Source organism: Engystomops pustulosus, chromosome 1 (genome assembly GCF_040894005.1).
Source record: "Engystomops pustulosus chromosome 1, aEngPut4.maternal, whole genome shotgun sequence".
Classification (NCBI taxonomy): Eukaryota; Metazoa; Chordata; class Amphibia; order Anura; family Leptodactylidae; genus Engystomops; species Engystomops pustulosus.
In genome coordinates, this window is record NC_092411.1 from 102656521 (window position 1) to 102674782 (window position 18262).

General features: G+C 41.6%; 1 protein-coding gene across 6 annotated transcripts; it reads left to right on the forward strand.

Annotated features, from left to right (window-relative positions):
- Nucleotides 1-1619: 1619 nt before the first annotated feature.
- Nucleotides 1620-15686, forward strand: RBM23 (RNA binding motif protein 23). 6 transcript variants are annotated; one of them, XM_072150517.1, is made up of 14 exons: nt 1621-1853; nt 2911-3010; nt 5910-5988; nt 8858-8899; nt 8978-9139; nt 9575-9634; nt 11243-11360; nt 11455-11607; nt 12989-13126; nt 13217-13282; nt 13779-13983; nt 14189-14278; nt 14366-14450; nt 14682-15686. In XM_072150517.1, exons 2-14 carry the CDS (start codon nt 2935-2937, stop codon nt 14683-14685), a joined length of 1278 nt encoding a protein of 425 aa, XP_072006618.1. In that variant the 5' UTR covers nt 1621-1853; nt 2911-2934; the 3' UTR covers nt 14686-15686. The 6 variants fall into 6 exon arrangements, with proteins under 6 accessions (XP_072006625.1, XP_072006641.1, XP_072006618.1 ...); XM_072150532.1 differs by having other exon boundaries at nt 8861-8899; XM_072150524.1 differs by lacking the exon at nt 14682-15686 and having other exon boundaries at nt 1620-1853; nt 14366-14454.
- Nucleotides 15687-18262: the final 2576 nt, after the last annotated feature.

The window sequence follows — 18262 nt, forward strand, 5'->3', positions numbered from 1 at the left end:
GGGTTTTGATGCTAAATATGTAAATTTTCATTCAAAACTGTATTTATCCCCAAAATAGTCAATTCTGAAAATCCAGAAAAGCGATATTCGATTTGTAAGCCGCGTGACATCAAAATAAATTATCCAGACATTTCAAAAATGGTGAAAATGTAAAGTAGACATATGGGAAATGTTATTCAGCAATTTATTTAAGTGGTAAATCGATCTGCCTGAAAACGCAATGATTTCAAATTTCAAAAATGGCAAATTTTTCAGAAAATTCATCATATTTTCTTTTTTTTTGTAAATAAACGCAAAACTTATCAGCCAAAATTTACCACTAAAATGAAGTACAACATGTGGGGAAAAAACAATCTCAGAATCGTTTTGATAAGTAACAGAGTTCAAAAGTTATAACCATATAAAGCGAAACAAGTCAGAATCCAAAAAATGGGACTGAGCCTTAGGCTGCATTCACACTACCGCAAGGGGGACGTATATACGGCCGACGTATATACGGCCGATATACGTCCCCCATAGACGGCAATGGGTGCACGGCGCCCTACGGGAGCGGTACGGTGCAGCACACGTGCGGCACCGTACTGCTCCGTGCCCCGTGAAAAAATAGGACATGTCCTATTTTTTAAGGGCATACGGCGCCGTGCGCCATATATCCCTATGGAGAGGGGCGGGGGTGAGCAGCGCTCTCCCCCTCCTCCTCTCCCCGCGCGCTGCCGTGTGCCCGCCGTGCTACGGTACGGCGGGCACCGGTCGTGTGAATCCAGCCTTAAGCTGTAAAATGGCTGTGTCCTTAAGGGGTTAAGATGTTTTTTGTTTATTTTTATATCAGTTCTATGGAAAGGGGGCAATTTGAAATTTTAGGTTTATATATATATATATTTAATTTTATTATTTTTTTAGCATTCCAAGGGTACTTTAACCCTTGGGTGCCTGATCGCTTTTACCTTATACTGGTAGAATGACAAGGCCTGGTAGTCTAGTATAGACTCCAAGGCTGTCGTAGTAACTGATTGCCCCCGCACAATAACCCAACATGGCGGTATTTAAATGCCTCCGGCAGCTTTGCCAGATGAATTTACACTGTTAATAACAGCACTGACCACGGGTGTTTGCTGCAAATATGAGCCCTCTCCGTCCCAACGCTCCCGATGTCCCCTATACTATTACTGTCACACGCCTGCTACAGCCTAACAAGATGCACAAAATATTGAATGGTGCTACTGGGAAGTACAAATGGTCCCGCAGATAATTCCTCATACTTTGCTGTGAGAAAATATCAAAATTGAGTTTTTTGGAAAATGGGAGTAAAAAAAAAATCAGAAAGGGCTCCAGAAAGCGGTTACTTATGTTAAAAACATTGTGGAACAAGTAGAGATGTATGTGCGTTTGTGTAATAAATATATTATATATATTGTCAGTGGTAGTGTGCCACAGACCCTAGAGGAGACATATGCCCGCACAGTGCCACGACTGCCAATGCCTGTGAAGTGACATGAACGCGCAGGATTTCATACAGATGAATATGACGCATCTGTGTATATGTATAGTGCACTGCATGAGAAACTAACGGCAGCCAGTACGTTACACTTCCGGCTACTTAACTTCCTTCTCCCGTCCCTGCCGGGGACACTAAGCGGCTCAAGCCTCTTTTTGATTCTCTTCCTTGATTCGCTCACCCCAGTTAACAGCTGAGTTTGCATTACTGGCTCACGTTAAGCCCGCCTACTTTTCTGACGCCACTGAGTGTTATTGGCCCAGGCTGTCTGGTTTCATCACTGGAAGAGAAGCTTCTGGAAGGTTTCAGGCCCAGACGCCATCTTAGTCATAGAGCTTACCGTGCACAGACGAGAGCGGTGAGTGGTCATTCTGGATAGTCTCAGCTGGGGAATGTCCTATGACATGGTGTATTGTGTATTACTGTGTGACGTATAAGTGCGTCGCTTAACGGATAATGACGGACGAATGTGATGTATATGGGGATACACCGGGAGGTGCTGGCTTTGTAGATTATGTGTGAGCTGTGTGCACGGTCTTTACTCTTCAGGTTTCATCATTGTAGTATATGAGGTCTGGCAGTGTTGCTCCATAGGGACCTTACCACTTCCATAATAATTATATTTTTATAGCACTTTACAGGTCAGGGAGCTCATATACAGCATAATACAGATAAACAATAAGAGGCAGGGCCCCACCCACAAGAACTGACAATCTATGATACAGAATAGGTGACAGTTCTTCATCCATCTGTTAGTTGCTGACATTTCTCACAAGTGTTTGCTGAGCACCCTCACCATAACCTACACTATAACTACAGGCGCCAGGTCTGTCTCCAACCTTGACCTACACAATGATAACTAGTGAAAATAAAATAAGACCATATATTATTTAGTCTGGTTTTTCCCATGTTTTGACCCCTGTCTATTGTGGTAGTCTTTGGCCCAGTATCCCATATTATTTAGCTTGAGTAGAAATTCTCCCAAAAATACATATCATAATAACATTAATACATTTCATTAACACTTTTTGTTGGACTTGTTGGATTACGTTGCTGTCAACATTGAATTGACAGCTCATGCGTTTGTTTACACGTTTGATTAATAACTGAAGAAATGGCACAGTAGCCCACGTCTCACTATTAATAATAGACGTGTTATGGAAGGTCCTTTGAAATATCAGTACTTTAATCAGAGTGTAACAGATCTCTAATTTTTGCATCAGCCTCTTGTATGATTTATCCATACGCTTGGGCTTGGAAGGGGTTGGGGACACCTCTTGCCCCCCTCCACTGCATCCCCATTACATTGCAGACAGGGTTGCAATATAGGATGCATTTCTTTTGTAGTACTCTGTAGTACTTGCTGAATATAGATTGGTATATTGTGAGTTAATTAATTTTCCATCTCTCTGCAGAACAAAACTCCCCTGTGAGCAGACATGGCATCCGATGACTTTGACATTGTGATAGAAACAATGCTGGAGGCTCCCTATCAAAGCCAAGATAAGGAGGCAAGTTGAAATATTTTTGTTTACAGTTTAGTTGATCGAGAGGTTTCCTCTTTTCTTTTAAAATTCTTGTATAGTTCAACACTTTTAGGCCCCATGCACACAAACCTATGGGGGAAACAAAATCCGGCCACACAATTTGTGGCCAGATCACAGCCCCCATGGACATCTATGGTGTCATTCACGGTCTGGTGAGCAGATAATGTGTCAACACACTGTGACCGGCCCAGGACGGCGACCGCTCGACTTTCAAAGGGGAGAAGTGAGGAGCACACTGACACCATCGTCTCTCCTGCAGCTGGCTGTATGAGCAGGTTTGTGTGCATGTGGCGTTACTGCCAGGATGTTCGGTACATAGGTTTTTATGTAAACAAATAAAACCTGTAATGTTTAAAATAGTAAAAAGCGCAGCACAGAGCTCATTTTGAAAAATGTCCCAGGCAGAAATACGCACAAGAAGTTTACGTTTTAGATCAAAAATGATCTAAAGAGTTGAAATTAAGGTTACATTCACACTACTGTTGCCCGCCGTACCGTAGCACGGCAGTGCCGAGGGGGAGAGCGCCAATCACCCCCGCCTCTCTCCATAAGAATATATGGCACATGGCACCGTATTCCGGAGAAAGATAGGACATGTGCACCCATTGCCGTTTATGGGGGACGTATATCGGCTTTATATACGTCCTCCATACGGCAGTGTGAATGTAGCCTAAGGCCCGCACTACAAGATGATATCTTGTAACTCCACTGATGGGGATGTATCAAGCTATAGTCCTGGAGTTGTATCCCGACTGATCTACCCATATTCTAACTGCACTAAATATTTACATTACATGAAGACAAAAAATACTGCTTTATGTAACAGATTTGTGATGTGCAGCTGTCACTTCATAGCTTTCACCAGAAAGGTTGCAACACTGTACCCTGCTCTTCAGCTGGCCGTAAACTTCAGAAGTTGTGCAAATGAGTGGCTATTCCTATAGGAGGAGCTTTGGTCATCCCCATTTAGATTAGATGATTGGCCAGTGGCCTCAATAGCCGCATGTTCAGCTGAAATTTATGTCTGACTACAGTACCAGATATTTCTTCCACTACCATTAGACACACAGCCACGACGTAAAACCCTTCATTCTGTAGCCCAAGTATTGCAGCTAGAGCTTTATTCTGGGCTTAAATATAAGATTGTCAATAAAAGGACTACAGCTTCAATCAGCAGTTTTAATCATAGGAAGTTGAAGACCTTGTTAGATAGAAGCCATGAAGAGTACTCTAATTCACTGGTGCATGAGATCTCCTCGCTGACCACAGCACAACCCCTCCGCCTGAGTAACTGCTGTAGTATTCAAACAGAAGCCTGTTATCGAACGGGGGAGGGGTTATGCAGTAGTATAGTGAAGAAATCTCACACATACCAGTGCTCCAAATCCAGCTACAGTTATGGAATAGAAATGCATTTTTATGGTCCTTCTGCTACCAACACTCAAGGTATAGTTACACAGCTCTCCAGTGCTGCTACCTAATGCTGTATGCAGCTTTGTATAGTCCACACTGCTAACATATTCTTTTTAAACTTACGACCTATCAATCATTTATTTAAACATGTTGATGCACTTAGTATTCTAAAAATTTTGGAGGTTTTTTTGTTTGCAGTCCAGCTATGGCAGGAAGGTATACAATAATAAATCTTCGCGCCTATGAAAATATCTGTATGCTTACATGCAGATTTGAGGCTGAGATGTCAGCTGCTTAGTACCTAATGTAGGCAGTAGGATTGTGCTCAATAGAAACTGCAGTATAGAAAGAATACAGTGAAAAATACTACTGTACAATTCCTCTGTAAAAGAAGTTAATATTTGTAGACCCTGCAGCAGTAAATTCCATTTCTTTGGAGTTTTGTGTTACTGTGAGATGCTCTACAAAGGTAACACAGATCTCTAATGTCTTGTGGTGCTGTGTATGGACACTAGTGTTACCTCAATAGGGATATGTCTAGAAAACTCACACAAGTGTTTTGTTTCCTGGTCCTTTAAATACACTCTGTCACTCGCTCAATAACACGCTGCTCCCTTTCTTTTCATAGAACCTAGTCCTCCCTGCCCTGCTCAACTGGGGAAGGGGCTTGAAAAGTTACAGAAGTCAAGACAACCAACAGGATCAAAGAAAAGATGTTTCTTTTTGTCTTTTGAGGTTTAGTTCCTCTTGTTACTTGTATTTTGTATTTTGATGTGGGAGCATGAAGCCGCCTTTTACATATTAAACAAAAAAGGGGAGCTTGCAAATACTAAATTTTCTACTTCTTGATCTCCAAATGACAATTTATGATCTTTACAAAACTTCTAGACATTTGATTAGCAGTTGATGTTTTCTAGTCAACTGGAAATTTTAAGTTCTGAATAGAAAAGGGAAATTCCAGCAATTTTGGTATGTTTTTAAATCTATTGCATGAATGAGTCTCAATGATTTGTCAGAAGCTTCACTTGTTTCTGTGTAGCTGTCATATTAGCCTCTTGAGTGTGTAATTGCTAAACGTCATAAAGCAATATGCCCTCTGTTTGCTCCAGGCCGAGGAGTTTGAGAGTCAAGATACAGTGGGGAAATTGCCCATAATAACTTATTTATGTATCAGGTAAGGTATAAATGTGAGGACCACTTTGCTGATCTCTTGTTCATCTTTCATTAAAGGTCACATTATTGCAAAGATTGTATGTAGGTAGTCCATGTTTTGTATTCAGTTCCCTAATTCCTTCCCCAAACTATTGTTTTGATAATTGGCTAATAGGTTTTTTTATGTTATGTCTTTTGCTATTTCCCCCCACCTTGCCACATCTCCTATATTTGTCTGTCATCGGACCTGCCTGATCATCTTCTGTCGGTGTGGCATTTTTTTTGTTGGGCTGAACAGGAAGAAATTCCAAGTAGAGAGATAAAGGACCAAGAAAGTCGCCGCCGTTCTGGAAACCGTAGCAGCCACAGTAGCAGCAGCAGGTAAATCAGTCATTTGTTTTATTTGCTAACATTTCTTGTAACAATTTGTGTGTTGTCTAATAAAATAAATGTGCTCCATAGTAAGCCAGTGGCATAAAAAATGATTACACCCATTTCGCATGCTCCCAATTCTCCCAAACACCACTGCACTTGACTTCCTTGGTAACTTCCGACATCAAATTAAATGTTTAGAGCAGGTCACTGTTTCATCCAGTGTTGGGAGAAACCCAGGAAGTGGTTGGATTTGCGTCATATAATTTTCAGACCGTGGCAGCCTAGTCACCCCCTGGAATCCACAACAATACTGTATAATTTATGTACAATGAAAAGTTCACTGCCTTGCTCTGTGCATGAGGGGCTTAGAAGCCATCATAGAGATGCACAGTAGGTTGCACTTCTTCCTGGAGTGTTGCTTTACAGGTGTCCTATCCTTGGTATGAAGGAAGTAAAGAGAGCCCATTGCTTATTTGCATTAGCCCAAACCCCTGATGAAGCCAGTTCTCTGGTGAAACATGTTGGGGGGGCTAATGTTAGGATCTTTTTTTTTAATTAGTAGTGTGTCAACAGCTCCAGTTTTTCTGACATTTTTGCAGTACGTGTCTCAATTGCTAGCTTTTGTGAGCGGCTTTTATGTAACGCCATTTACATGAACTACGATAAAGGTTACAGCACATGAATTATGATTAAAGACAATACCGCTATTGACCACCCTCTATATCAGGGGTCTCAAACTCGCGGCCCGCGGGACAACATTTTGCGGCCCCCACCTAGAAAAGCACCGTCGGGAAGCGCTGCATGGAGAGGGCTCACGGGCTGAGCCCTCTCCATAGCCGGTAAGTCTTTGCTGCATATTGCAGCAAAGGCTTACCGGTAACACCCGCGATCGGTGCCAGCACCGATCGCGGGTGCTTTCACAGCGATGGCTGCCGGCAATGCTGCCGGCAGCCTCAAAAAGATAGCGGCGCATGGGCGCCGCCATCTTACCTGGGATCGCCGCTCCCCTTGACGTCATCGGGGGGGCGGCGATCTGTCTCCATGGTAGCCTCGGGTCTTCCGAAGACCCGAGGCTATTTCGTTTTAACCCCTTCATTACAATGTGCTGATAGCACATTGTAATGAATGAGGAGGAAAATCCCCATATACTGCCATACTGTAGTATGGCAGTATATGATAGGATCGATCAGACAACCTAGGGTTAAAGTACCCTGGGGAGTCTGAAAAATAGTATAAATAAAAATAAAAAAAAGTTAAAAAAAAAAAATTATAATAAAAAAACATTAAATTTCAAATCACCCCCCTTTCCCTAGAACTGACATAAATATAAATAAACAGTAAAAATCATAAACACATCAGGTATCGACACGTCCGAAAATGCCCGATCTATCAAAATATGATAACGTTTTTTACAATGCGTTTAACCCCGTTACGGAAAATAGCGACCAAAGTCGAAAATGGCACTTTTTTGCCATTTTGAAAAATATAAGAAAATCTATAAAAAGTGATCAAAAGGTCGTACAGTCCTAAAAATGATATCATTGAAAATATTATTAAATTTCGCAAAAAATGACACCACCCACAGCTCCGTACACCAAAGTATAAAAAAGTTATTAGCGCCAGAAGTTGGCAAAATCAAAAAAAATAATTTTTGTACAGGAGGTTTTCATTTTTGTAAATGTATGAAAACATTATAAATCCTATACAAATTTGGTATCCCCTTAATCGTACCGACCCAAAGAATAAAGTAGACATGTCATTTGGGGCGCTCAGTGAAAGACGTAATATCCAAGCCCACAAGAAAATGGCACGAATGCATTTTCATTGCATTTGGAATTTTTTTCCCGCTTCCGAGTACATGGCATGTAATATTTAATACCATCACTATGAAGTGCAATTTGTTACGCAGAAAACAAGCCCTCACACAGCTCTTTACGTGTAAAAATAAAAAAGTTATAGATTTTTGAAGGTGGGGAGTGAAAAATGGACATGAAAAAACAGGAAAGGGCCCGTAACCGGTTAATCCCCTTCCCTCCGGTACTTGAAGAAGATGAAGTCGCCGCTCTGAACGCACTTGGTGCAGGTCAGAGCGGCGACTTCATCTTCTTCGATGGGAGGGACACGGGGAGGCAAGTACCGGGGGGGAGGGGGGGATGGAGTGTCCCTGACTGGGCTCAGTGCGGTAGGAGCTTGGGACCCCTCGGTGCACAGGACACGTTCATAGAGAGAACACGTCTCCCCGCTCGGGGCTTTCCTTGCGCTGGGAGACGCCATGACATTTGAATCTGAATAATGATATTTTGTAAGCGCATTTTGTGTGGAAAACTTGATGCGGCCCAGCCTTACCCAGAATCTACCTCCAGCGGCCCCCAGGTAAATTGAGTTTGAGACCCCTGCTCTATATCATTTCAAGCCCAATCTGAGCATGTGAATAAACGCTTTACTTGCTGTCTAAGCCCGTTCCCCACAACCCCACATAATGCATTACTCATAGTGGGGCTACCTAGTACGTTACAGAATACAGAAATATAAAACTGGTCATTATAGGCCCAGAGAACTGTCGCACTGTTTTTAAGCACATTTGTTTTTCATGAAGCACCCAGTAGCAATGCTACTACTATTTTAGATTATAATAATAAAAGTGACGTTTTATGATTTGGCTATTGTCCGGATATGGGTAAATTTTTTTTCTGGCAGTTTTGGGTAAATCATTGGTTATTTGAGCACAGCTGTACCTTCAATGGACATATCCTGGACAACCTCTTCAAAGGGCTGGTAGACTCTCTAAAAATGGAGGGGGAGGGGGACTGGGAGACCTACAGAATGTTTCACAAACCACTAACTATTGTCATTTCCCCTCTCCCCCTCTTGGCAGCAGAAAGGGGAGTCGAACTCGAAGCCATGATCGGCGTAGAAGGTAAACTAACTAATAAATAAACGTTATTTTCCTAAAACTAAATGTGAGTTATGTAAATTAATCCACGTCCTCTATTAGCCGTAGTCGGAGCAGAGACCGGCACAGAAGACGGAGCAGTAGAGATAGACATAGAAGTCGTGACCGCCACCACAGAAGCCGTAGTAGAGGCAGGAAGTACCGCTCTAGGAGCCGTGATCGTAGTCGACGACGCGAAGAACGCTCAAGGCATCGCAGTTCTGGGTGAGCAAAAATTATGGAATAAATATTGTTTGTCTATGGGAAGGTGTCCCTTAAACTCCTTTATGGAAAATAACTTCAATGCCTCTGCTGCTGACAATACACTTGCTATTTGTACAGAGAATGCCTAGAAAACTCTTGATGTTGTTATTGGAACTCGGCAACACAACAGTTTCCATAATCTATGGACAGAACGTCAAAAAGTAATTGATTTTGTTAACTGGTTTTAATGAGTCAAAACAAAAATTGGTGACTCATTCCCATTAAAGAACTAAATCAGTGATCTTGTCAACTAATTTAAACAGTCATTTAGGTCCTTTTTTTCATTTGGTTGTAACGGGATTAGTTTTTTTTTTTTCTGCCTACTGTATTGAATCTTGATTACCTTAAATGGAAGATCCTAGCAACCAATGTGTTTACTGTGTTTTCCTTAAATAGGCGGCGTTACACACGCAGCAGAAGTCGAAGTCCTAGACACAAAGAAAAGAGCCCACTCAGGTATATTCTAGCGTGCGCGCGCGTGTGTGACCAACAGGTGCATCTTATAGTCTGAAAATGTGGTGTATGAAAGTGCTGTTCTACTTCTGATATTGAATTATTCATATGTGACTGCTAAAGCCCTGTGGAATAGGCCAACTGTATGTTCATCCGGGCTCTACAGCCTTGCACAGCATTGTAATGGTGATTTTGTAGTGGTGACACAGTGTCCTATTTGGGCTTAAGGGGGTTATTCTGGATTATTAATAACTTGGAGCAGTACTGGGGCGGGCTTTTTAAATTAATAAACGTGTACTCTCCTCCTCCGGCGCTGCTGATGTCCCACACTGCGGTCTGTCTAATCCGTGCCCCTGTAAACGAGCCTTTTTGCCTCTATGCTTGCGCGGCACGCTAGCAGAGGATAAAGCTATGTGCATTAGCTCCTCTTTTTTCCTTCAGTGAGCGAGAAGTGCGTCTCCGGCATGAGAAAAGGAGCTGCCTCACTTGTAAAGAGCTCTGTTACAGTCCAGCTAAATGAAGAGAAAGACGAGCGGTTATGAAGAGGCTATTGGGGGTCATGAAGTAATCTTAGCCCCTGGAGCTCTCTTGGGCTACTACACGCACCCTATAGCCTCTGAAACTATTTGCTTAAAGGACACTTGTCATCAGGTCTCTGCCACTAGTCCTGTCACCTCTACCTGTTGGAGCAGCTCACAAGGATCCCATCCCAGCCTTTATCTAGTTATTTCATACATTATTCATTGTAAAATCATCTATTCTTTATTATGTAAATGAGGCTGGTCACATGGTCAGAGGCAGTGATGTCACCCCTGTTACCCCTCCCCCTGCTCATGTCTGTGTGTAATGTATAGTAAAGCATGGCTAGTGTGTGCTGCAGCCTCCTAATATACAGTTGAGAGACAGATATCAGCTACACATGAATCTGACATGTTCTGCTGTAACATGGCTGCATCCTGGAGCTGCTGTATCTCTCCTAAACGCACACACATGTACACACAGGCTGCAGGGGGTGTGGCCACCAGCACCAGGAAGCACATCATTATACAGCCTCACATCATTATACAGGCTGTCAGTCAAGCACTGGGGGTGTGGCTGTGCCTCCCACTCATGAATAGAGTGGACAGCTTGAATATGCTAATGCTTCATTGGACATTTCACAGGTCATTTGCATACAGATTTAGGACCTCATTGCTTAGGTTTACAGGCATGTAGAGGGACAATGAAGGGATAGAGGCAATGCTCTCTAATGGCAGTTTATGAAAATATATTTAGTTTAGGGGGGTTATTTTGCATGACGGGTTCTCTTTAAAATGCTAATTAAAGTTTATTTTGCCAGCAGCTGCATCCTGGATTAAGCCAAAAACTAGATGCAGCTGCTGCAGCCATAAGCAACATTCACAAAGTAGTTTCCCGATGGTAGATTTCCTGAACCCAATGCTCCATTGTTGTTGTAACCCAGAAAGGTTTTGTATGTTTGTACAAACTTATGTGGTGCTGTTAATAAACATAGGTGCAACGAGTTGTACGTCCCTAACCTTCTAGTTAACATATTGTATAGTAAAGGAAATTTGGAAATTAAAATTTAAAATGCCACCTTGCTTTCTTTAGGGAGCCTGAACCTAATTTGACCCCAGAAGAACGGGATGCGCGTACAGTGTTCTGTATGCAGCTGGCGGCACGTATTCGTCCCCGAGACTTGGAAGATTTCTTTTCTGCTGTCGGCAAAGTTAGTAAACCGTTTAAAAAAAAAAAAAAAAAAAAAGTCTTATTCTAACTTTATTTAGTTGCCATGTGGCTGAATTTTTCAATTACATTTTCAGGTGCGTGATGTGAGGATAATCTCTGACAGAAACTCTCGAAGGTCAAAAGGGATTGCATATGTTGAATTTGTTGACTTTCAATCTGTGCCTCTTGCCATCGGGCTAACTGGGCAAAGATTGCTGGGCGTTCCAATCATTGTGCAGGCCTCGCAGGTAAGAAAACTGAAATCCTATTATCCAAAAAGAAACGGTTGACAATGTAGGATTAACCCCATAATGACCAGTCCCTTTTTGTTTTTTGCATTTTACTTTTTCACTCCCTGCCTTCAAAAATCCTAAATTACTTTGTTTTTTATTTTTCCATGTAAGGAGGTCTATCAGGGCTTGTGTTCTGCGTAACAAATTGCACATTATAGTGACCCTATTTAATATTCCATGCCATGTAATTGAAAGTGGAAAATTCAAAAAGTAGGGAGATTGGTGAAAAAATGCATTTGCGCTGTTTTCTTGTGGGCTTGGATTTTACTGCTTTCACTGAGTTCCATAAATGATATGTCCCCCGTACTTCTTTGGGTCGGTACGATCACTGGGCTATCAAATTAATCTAAGTTTTATGTTTTCATACATTTGCAGAAATTAAAAGGGAACTGTGGGTGGTGTTTTTTTTTTTTTTTTTTTTTGTTTTGTGGCTTTTGATGACTTTTCAATGCTACCATTTTATATTTTTCATAATGGCAAAATGTGACATTGTTTACTACGGACGCTATTTTCTGTTATGGGGTTAACTGCAGGGAAAAAACTGTTATTTTTATTTTGATTGGACATTTTTGGATGCCGAGTTGCCTAACATGTTTGATTTTTTTTAACTGTTTATTTATATCAGTTATAGGGAAAGGGGGGTGATTTGAATTTTTAGGCTTTTATTTTTACTATTTTAACCCTAGGTTGTCTGATTGATCCTACCATATACCGCCATACTACAGTATGGCAGTACATGGGGATTTTACACATCATGTATTACAATGTGCAAATCGCATATTGTAATACATTGTGGAAAAGAGTTCAGCCCGTGAGCCCTCTCAAATCGCCCACAGCCGACGCCTGACGTACAGATCAAGTCATGCGTCGGTAAGGGGTTAAAGGCGTTCTCCAGGATTGACCATTTAGCTAGGGTATTAATGGGAGATCAGTGGGGTCCGACAAGTTGGGGATAGCTGTATATAGGGGAGATAGGAGACTCCATAGGGATTTGATTTGGGAGCAACTGGACGCTTGCAGCTGATGGCTAAACTGGCAGAATGCGGGTTAATCTGTACATGCATGTTGCCTTGATAGATGGATACAAAGAATTCAGCAGCACCTCACTTAGTTAATGAAAAAACAGGTGGATTTATTTCAAACACATCACAACGTTTAAGCTTCTACATGAAGCCTTTGTCAAGCCATGTAGAAGCTAAAACATTGTGATGTGTTTGGAATAAATCCACTTGTTTTTTCATTCACTACATGGAGTGCTGCTGAATTCATTGTATCTATTGACATGGTGGATCTCCATATCAAATATTGACTTTTATTGTTTTTTTTTGTTTTTTAGGCTGAGAAAAACCGCTTGGCAGCCATGGCTAATAATTTACAGAGAGGCAACTCTGGACCTGTACGTCTGTATGTAGGATCTTTACACTTCAACATTACAGAGGACATGCTACGGGGCATTTTTGAACCTTTTGGAAAGGTAACAACCATTTGCCTTGCTTACTAGAGATCTACTTTTAGATAATTTTCATATAATTTTCACAATATGGTTTTCACAATTTTCTTACAGATTGAAAATATTCAACTTTTGAGAGAACCTGATACTGGAAGGTCCAAGGGCTATGGTTTCATTACTGTGAGTTATGTTTTGACAAGTTTTTCAATTTTAGTCATGTGAAACACTCAATAATATGCCTGGAAAAAAAGGTTTTTAAAGGTTTTTGAAAATTCTATGGACATCAGCCTATGTGGGATCATAATACTGTGTCAAAGAAAGCCGGGACCCCGTGGTCTTTTAGCAGCCTGTTAACTTACAGGTTAATTGTTGCAGCACAATCAGAAAGTTGAGATATTGGATTCAAAATGTTCCTGCTGCTTCTGTGAATTGTGACAGATTTACTGCATGGATGCAAAATAGTGGTGATGATCATTGCTTTTGTGAATAACTAGAAAGCCCCTGGTTATCAGGTTTGGCTATACTTTTCATTGGTGTAGTTGCCTACTGCCCATTGAAAAGGCAGTAAGGTGAGAGGGTGTTTATAGTAGAATAACCCGTTTTCTCTATTTGTTTTGTCTTATGTAGCTTATTTTCAACATGATGAGGAGCTATAAAATATGGTGTTTGTCCTCAGTTTGTAGATGCTGAATGTGCCCGCAGGGCTCTGGATCAGTTGAATGGATTTGAACTGGCTGGTCGACCAATGAGGGTTGGTCATGTGATGGACCGAGCAGATGGCACCACTGACACCTCATTCCTTGATAATGACGACCTTGAACGAAGCGGAATTGATTTGGGAGCAACCGGGCGATTGCAGCTTATGGCTAAACTAGCAGAAGGTGGGTTTATCTGCACATACATGTTGCCTTTAAGCATGGTAAAAATTGTGTGCAAGACCTTTCAAGATCTGTAAACCCATATTTAGTACTGTCAGGTTGGACTAGGTTTTGTTTTCTGTTTGGAGATTGTCTAACAAGGAAACGATGATAAATGTCATTTTTGGCTGATCTCTACCAACAATATTCCTTCTGTGGTTTTCATCAGGGACTGGACTGCAGATTCCTCTTGCTGCACAAGCGGCTCTTCAGCTGAATGGAGCAATTCCAATTACTGCCCTGAACCCTGCCATTTCAGGTGAGACCATGACTAAATGTATACATAAATGTATTTAGAGTTTACTCCTCCTTCCTGAAAGAAGTTCTGTTTTATATTTCTTTTTAGCTTTCAACCCAGCTCTTAACTTGGTCGCCCAGTCTATGGCTACACAATGCTTCCCCATTTTACACCTCTTCAACCCACAAACTATGTGAGTAATTGTGAGGAAACTCTTCTGTAAATGGCCATATATGGTAACTGCCTGACAAAAAGGGTTGGATATTATACATCCCTATTGGTGAAAAGATTTTAATCTCTTTATGTATACCGTTGGCATAAAGGACCACCTGTGGTCGCTTTGTGACCTGGATAGGAGAGTGTGTGTGTGTGTGTGTTGAATTTAAACAATATATTTTTTTTTTTCCTTCCTATCTTTCCACAGGTAAGAGGCTCCAATTTGTTTTACAGATTCTGAAGCATTCTGAGACTTCTTGTACCGACCTGTAGTGATCCTTTTCATGTATATCTTGCTGATTGGGTGAGGGAACCTTGAATCAGCCCCTTTTTTATTTTTGTAAAAATTAGATTGGAAATAGCAGCCCTTTGTACGTATCTACATGTTCCTACACGTTCAGCATTAATATCAGTGGTTGGAGTTCTTTCACCATTTAAAGTAGGGTTTTGTTTTTTTTTGTTTTGTTTTTTTTTTGGTAGATACTTGACCCATCTTCACATGTCTTTACACTCGTCTTTAACCTCAGAGTAAACTGTAAATTTTTTTTGTAGAATATGTAAATATTGATTTTTGTGTGGCTGAATTCTGTGTACATATGCAATGCAGGCATAGCATACTACTCTACACTGAAGATGACTTTGAAGACCACCATGCAAGATGTGGTTGGATTTGAGATGCTTGTTAAGCAAAAAAAAAAAAAAAATTATTTGGTCCTGCATAAACCTGACAAATTTGATCTACTACTTGCATGTCATGTATGTACACCAGCTCATCATAGTACTTGTCATACTGTATATGTCTTTCTTATAAAGACCTCACAGTTGTCTATGGGTAGCAGTTACTACATTAACAGCAGGAATTGGTTCATTACTGTCAACTTAAAGAGTCTGGTGGTGACCAAGGTGGCCTCTGTTGTATTGCTTACTCTTAAAATATAAAAATTGTTGCATCGACTTTATTAACCTTACACAATCTGAGGTGAGGCATGCAGCCTAATCCATCGCCTATTAGCTCCTGGGTCCACCTATGCACTGTATGGCCGACTTGCTCTGTGAGTACGTTATTTCCTTTATTGTAGAACAATAAACGGTTAAAATATTCTTCCCAAAAATTGAACCAAATCTGAGGTTTAATAATTTCAGCTTATTTTGTAATGTCATTCTTTTTTGTTTGTTTAAAAAAAAAAGTTCAATAAATTATATAAATAATTTATATTGTATTTATTATTTCTCCACAACAAAGCTGAGATTTCTAATTTTAACACAAAAACTGAAAACCTATTTACTTAAGTATAAGCCTCAGGTGGGGAATGCATTGGTCACAGACTCCAGCCTGTACAAAGCTGACCAGACTTCCATTCCCAACCCCAGTATATAGCTAGCCAGTACCATTTCCCCTCCCAGTATATAGACTGCCAGCCCTCTGCAGCCCAGTATATAGCCGACCTATTAAAGTAGATCCGGTGGCAGGTTCCTCTAATAAATGCCATTGGAGCCCTTTTTAGGGCTCTTCTTTCACTGCCCAATAAGTTTGGAAAAGTTTTATTGCCCTAATAAGCAAATTGGTGAAAGAGGCTGCTGGGGACATGAAGTAGCCGGAGCTGAAGCTACATGGTGCGGCTACTCCTCGCTCCAGTAGCCTTTTTGGATCCATCTACTATGTCTTCAGCACGCAGCTCCTGGTAGCTGCACGCACTTGTCTGCGCTTGAGCTGGCGGCTGCGACATTGGAGCCGAGTACACGCAGCTGCTGGCTCTTCATACATACTCTATGCAGAGCGCGTGGACAAGTGCACACAGCTCCCAAGAGCTGGGCGCTGAAGATCTCCGGGTAGGAGGATCAAGAGGCTACTGGAGCATGGAGTAGCCGCGCCGTGCTTTAGCTCTAGCTACTCCACGTCCCAGTAGCCTCTTTCACTAATTTGCATATTAGGGCAATAAAAGATTTACAAACTTATCAGCCAGTGACAGATTAGCCCTAAAAAGGGCTCCAATGGTATTTATTAGAGGAACCTGCCACCGGATCTACCTTAAAGGAAACCTACCATCTCGGATCTACCTCTTAAGGTAGGAACAGCTGAACTTCAGTGTTAAGATGTCAAGAAAGTAGAGAGTTTATTTCAAAGTGATGCCACCACACCAGGCCATAAAACAAACATTGCCTCAAGCACAAATACTGGAAGAACCTGCTGGAACGGCTTCAACAACCCTTATAAATTCACCTCGTTTAATTACCATTCTCCTTTCTCAACTCTGCATTTCTTGTAACATAAACACTTCCCCTAAAACAGGGTTGTCCCACAATGGCGTGTACTTAGTACAGCTCTCCATGTTTAATAATCTTTTACAAACCTTTAGCAAGTAAGTACTGGAGAGTGATCCAATAACATTTGAGGTAGACATGCCACACTCCTGTAGTCCTTAATATAATGGCACTTCTGGACAATGCACCATGGCTGGAAGAAACCTGATTTACCCCAGGGTTCTTCTCCCCAAATGTCAAGAAAATCCACTTCTCCCCATCAGCAAGCCAAGGATGTCAGACCTCAAGGATCATGGCTTTGGGAACCTATCCACTATACTATCCCATACCATATTAATATTTCCCATCAGTATCGTAGGGTCCTCCAGAAGCTGAGCTGCCTTCTCAAGTATCCTGTTAGAGAAAGGAGGGGGCCCAAAAACCACAACTAAAATGCATTCTGAGTGGAAAATTCTGCAGTGCACCCCAATGAACCTTTCCTCAAATACAAATGAACTGTAACACAGAAGTGGAAGTGACCTATGTGCCAGCAAACTGACCCGTCTGGAATATGAGCATTGGAATGTCTATCTAGGATAGATACTGATTGTTCTTTCATATAATCAAAAATCATCCTGTGCATTGGTTCCCCCTGATGTTCCAGGACATACACTTAACTAATTCCCCCATGGGTACCAGAATTATGCTCCCCCCCCCCAAAACGATTTATAGGACCCTACAGGAAAGGGTCTTCCGACCATGCTTATAAAATAGATTGTCTCTTGACCAAGAACCCCCCCACCCCTGAAATTACAAGATATTTGTAAACCTTCTCACATATGAGAGAATTCCAGCGACCCATAGCAAAGGAGAAGTGCAACACCTGTTATCCTCAGACTATAACCTCATGCATGCAGGGCCTCACTCATTTTGTTTCATATGACTATGTTATGGCATATTTTATTTGCATATGTTCCCCATAATCTGTAAAGCGCTACAAAATTTGATGGGGTTATATAAAGATAATCATTATCCAGCATAACAGATCCATTCAAAAATAAAAGATGTAAAGATCAGCAGCTCAAAACTAACGCAATTATTATATACGATCACTATGCAGCATTTAATGGAAGTTTATAGACCCGTCCCCCGTACATGAAAACCTCAACCTTAGATTCTAATAGAAGTTCTTAGTAGGAGCATACAGTATCTTCATCAAGAGCGAAGCATCTCAATCAGCAGTCTTGGTTCGTTGGCATCCAGTGATTGTAGGAGGATCATCAAAGAAATTGGAAGTCGTGAACACCAACACCTACAACTTCACAGCACCTACAACTGCACACCAAAGTCTTGCAGGCATCCCATGATGGGATCTTTTGGGGTCTCTGCTCCCAGTGGTCCCTCCTCCACAGCTTCCTCACTGCCCCTTGCCAGCTGAAGTACGGAGTGCCTAAAACCAGAAGCAGAATGTGGGTTCTGCCCAACTGGTTGTTGTGCTGACATGACTTGGGAGCAGCTCTGGCAAAGCTCCCTGGCCTTGCAGTCTCT

Coding starts and splice junctions, on each gene's coding strand:
- RBM23 (XM_072150524.1), top strand. CDS start 2,935: ATGGCATCCGATGACTTTGACATTGTGATAGAAACAATGCTGGAGGCT. Junction 8,900..8,977: donor AGCCATGATCGGCGTAGAAG/GTAAACTAACTA, acceptor GTCCTCTATTAG/CCGTAGTCGGAGCAGAGACC. Junction 13,127..13,216: donor TTTTTGAACCTTTTGGAAAG/GTAACAACCATT, acceptor ATTTTCTTACAG/ATTGAAAATATTCAACTTTT.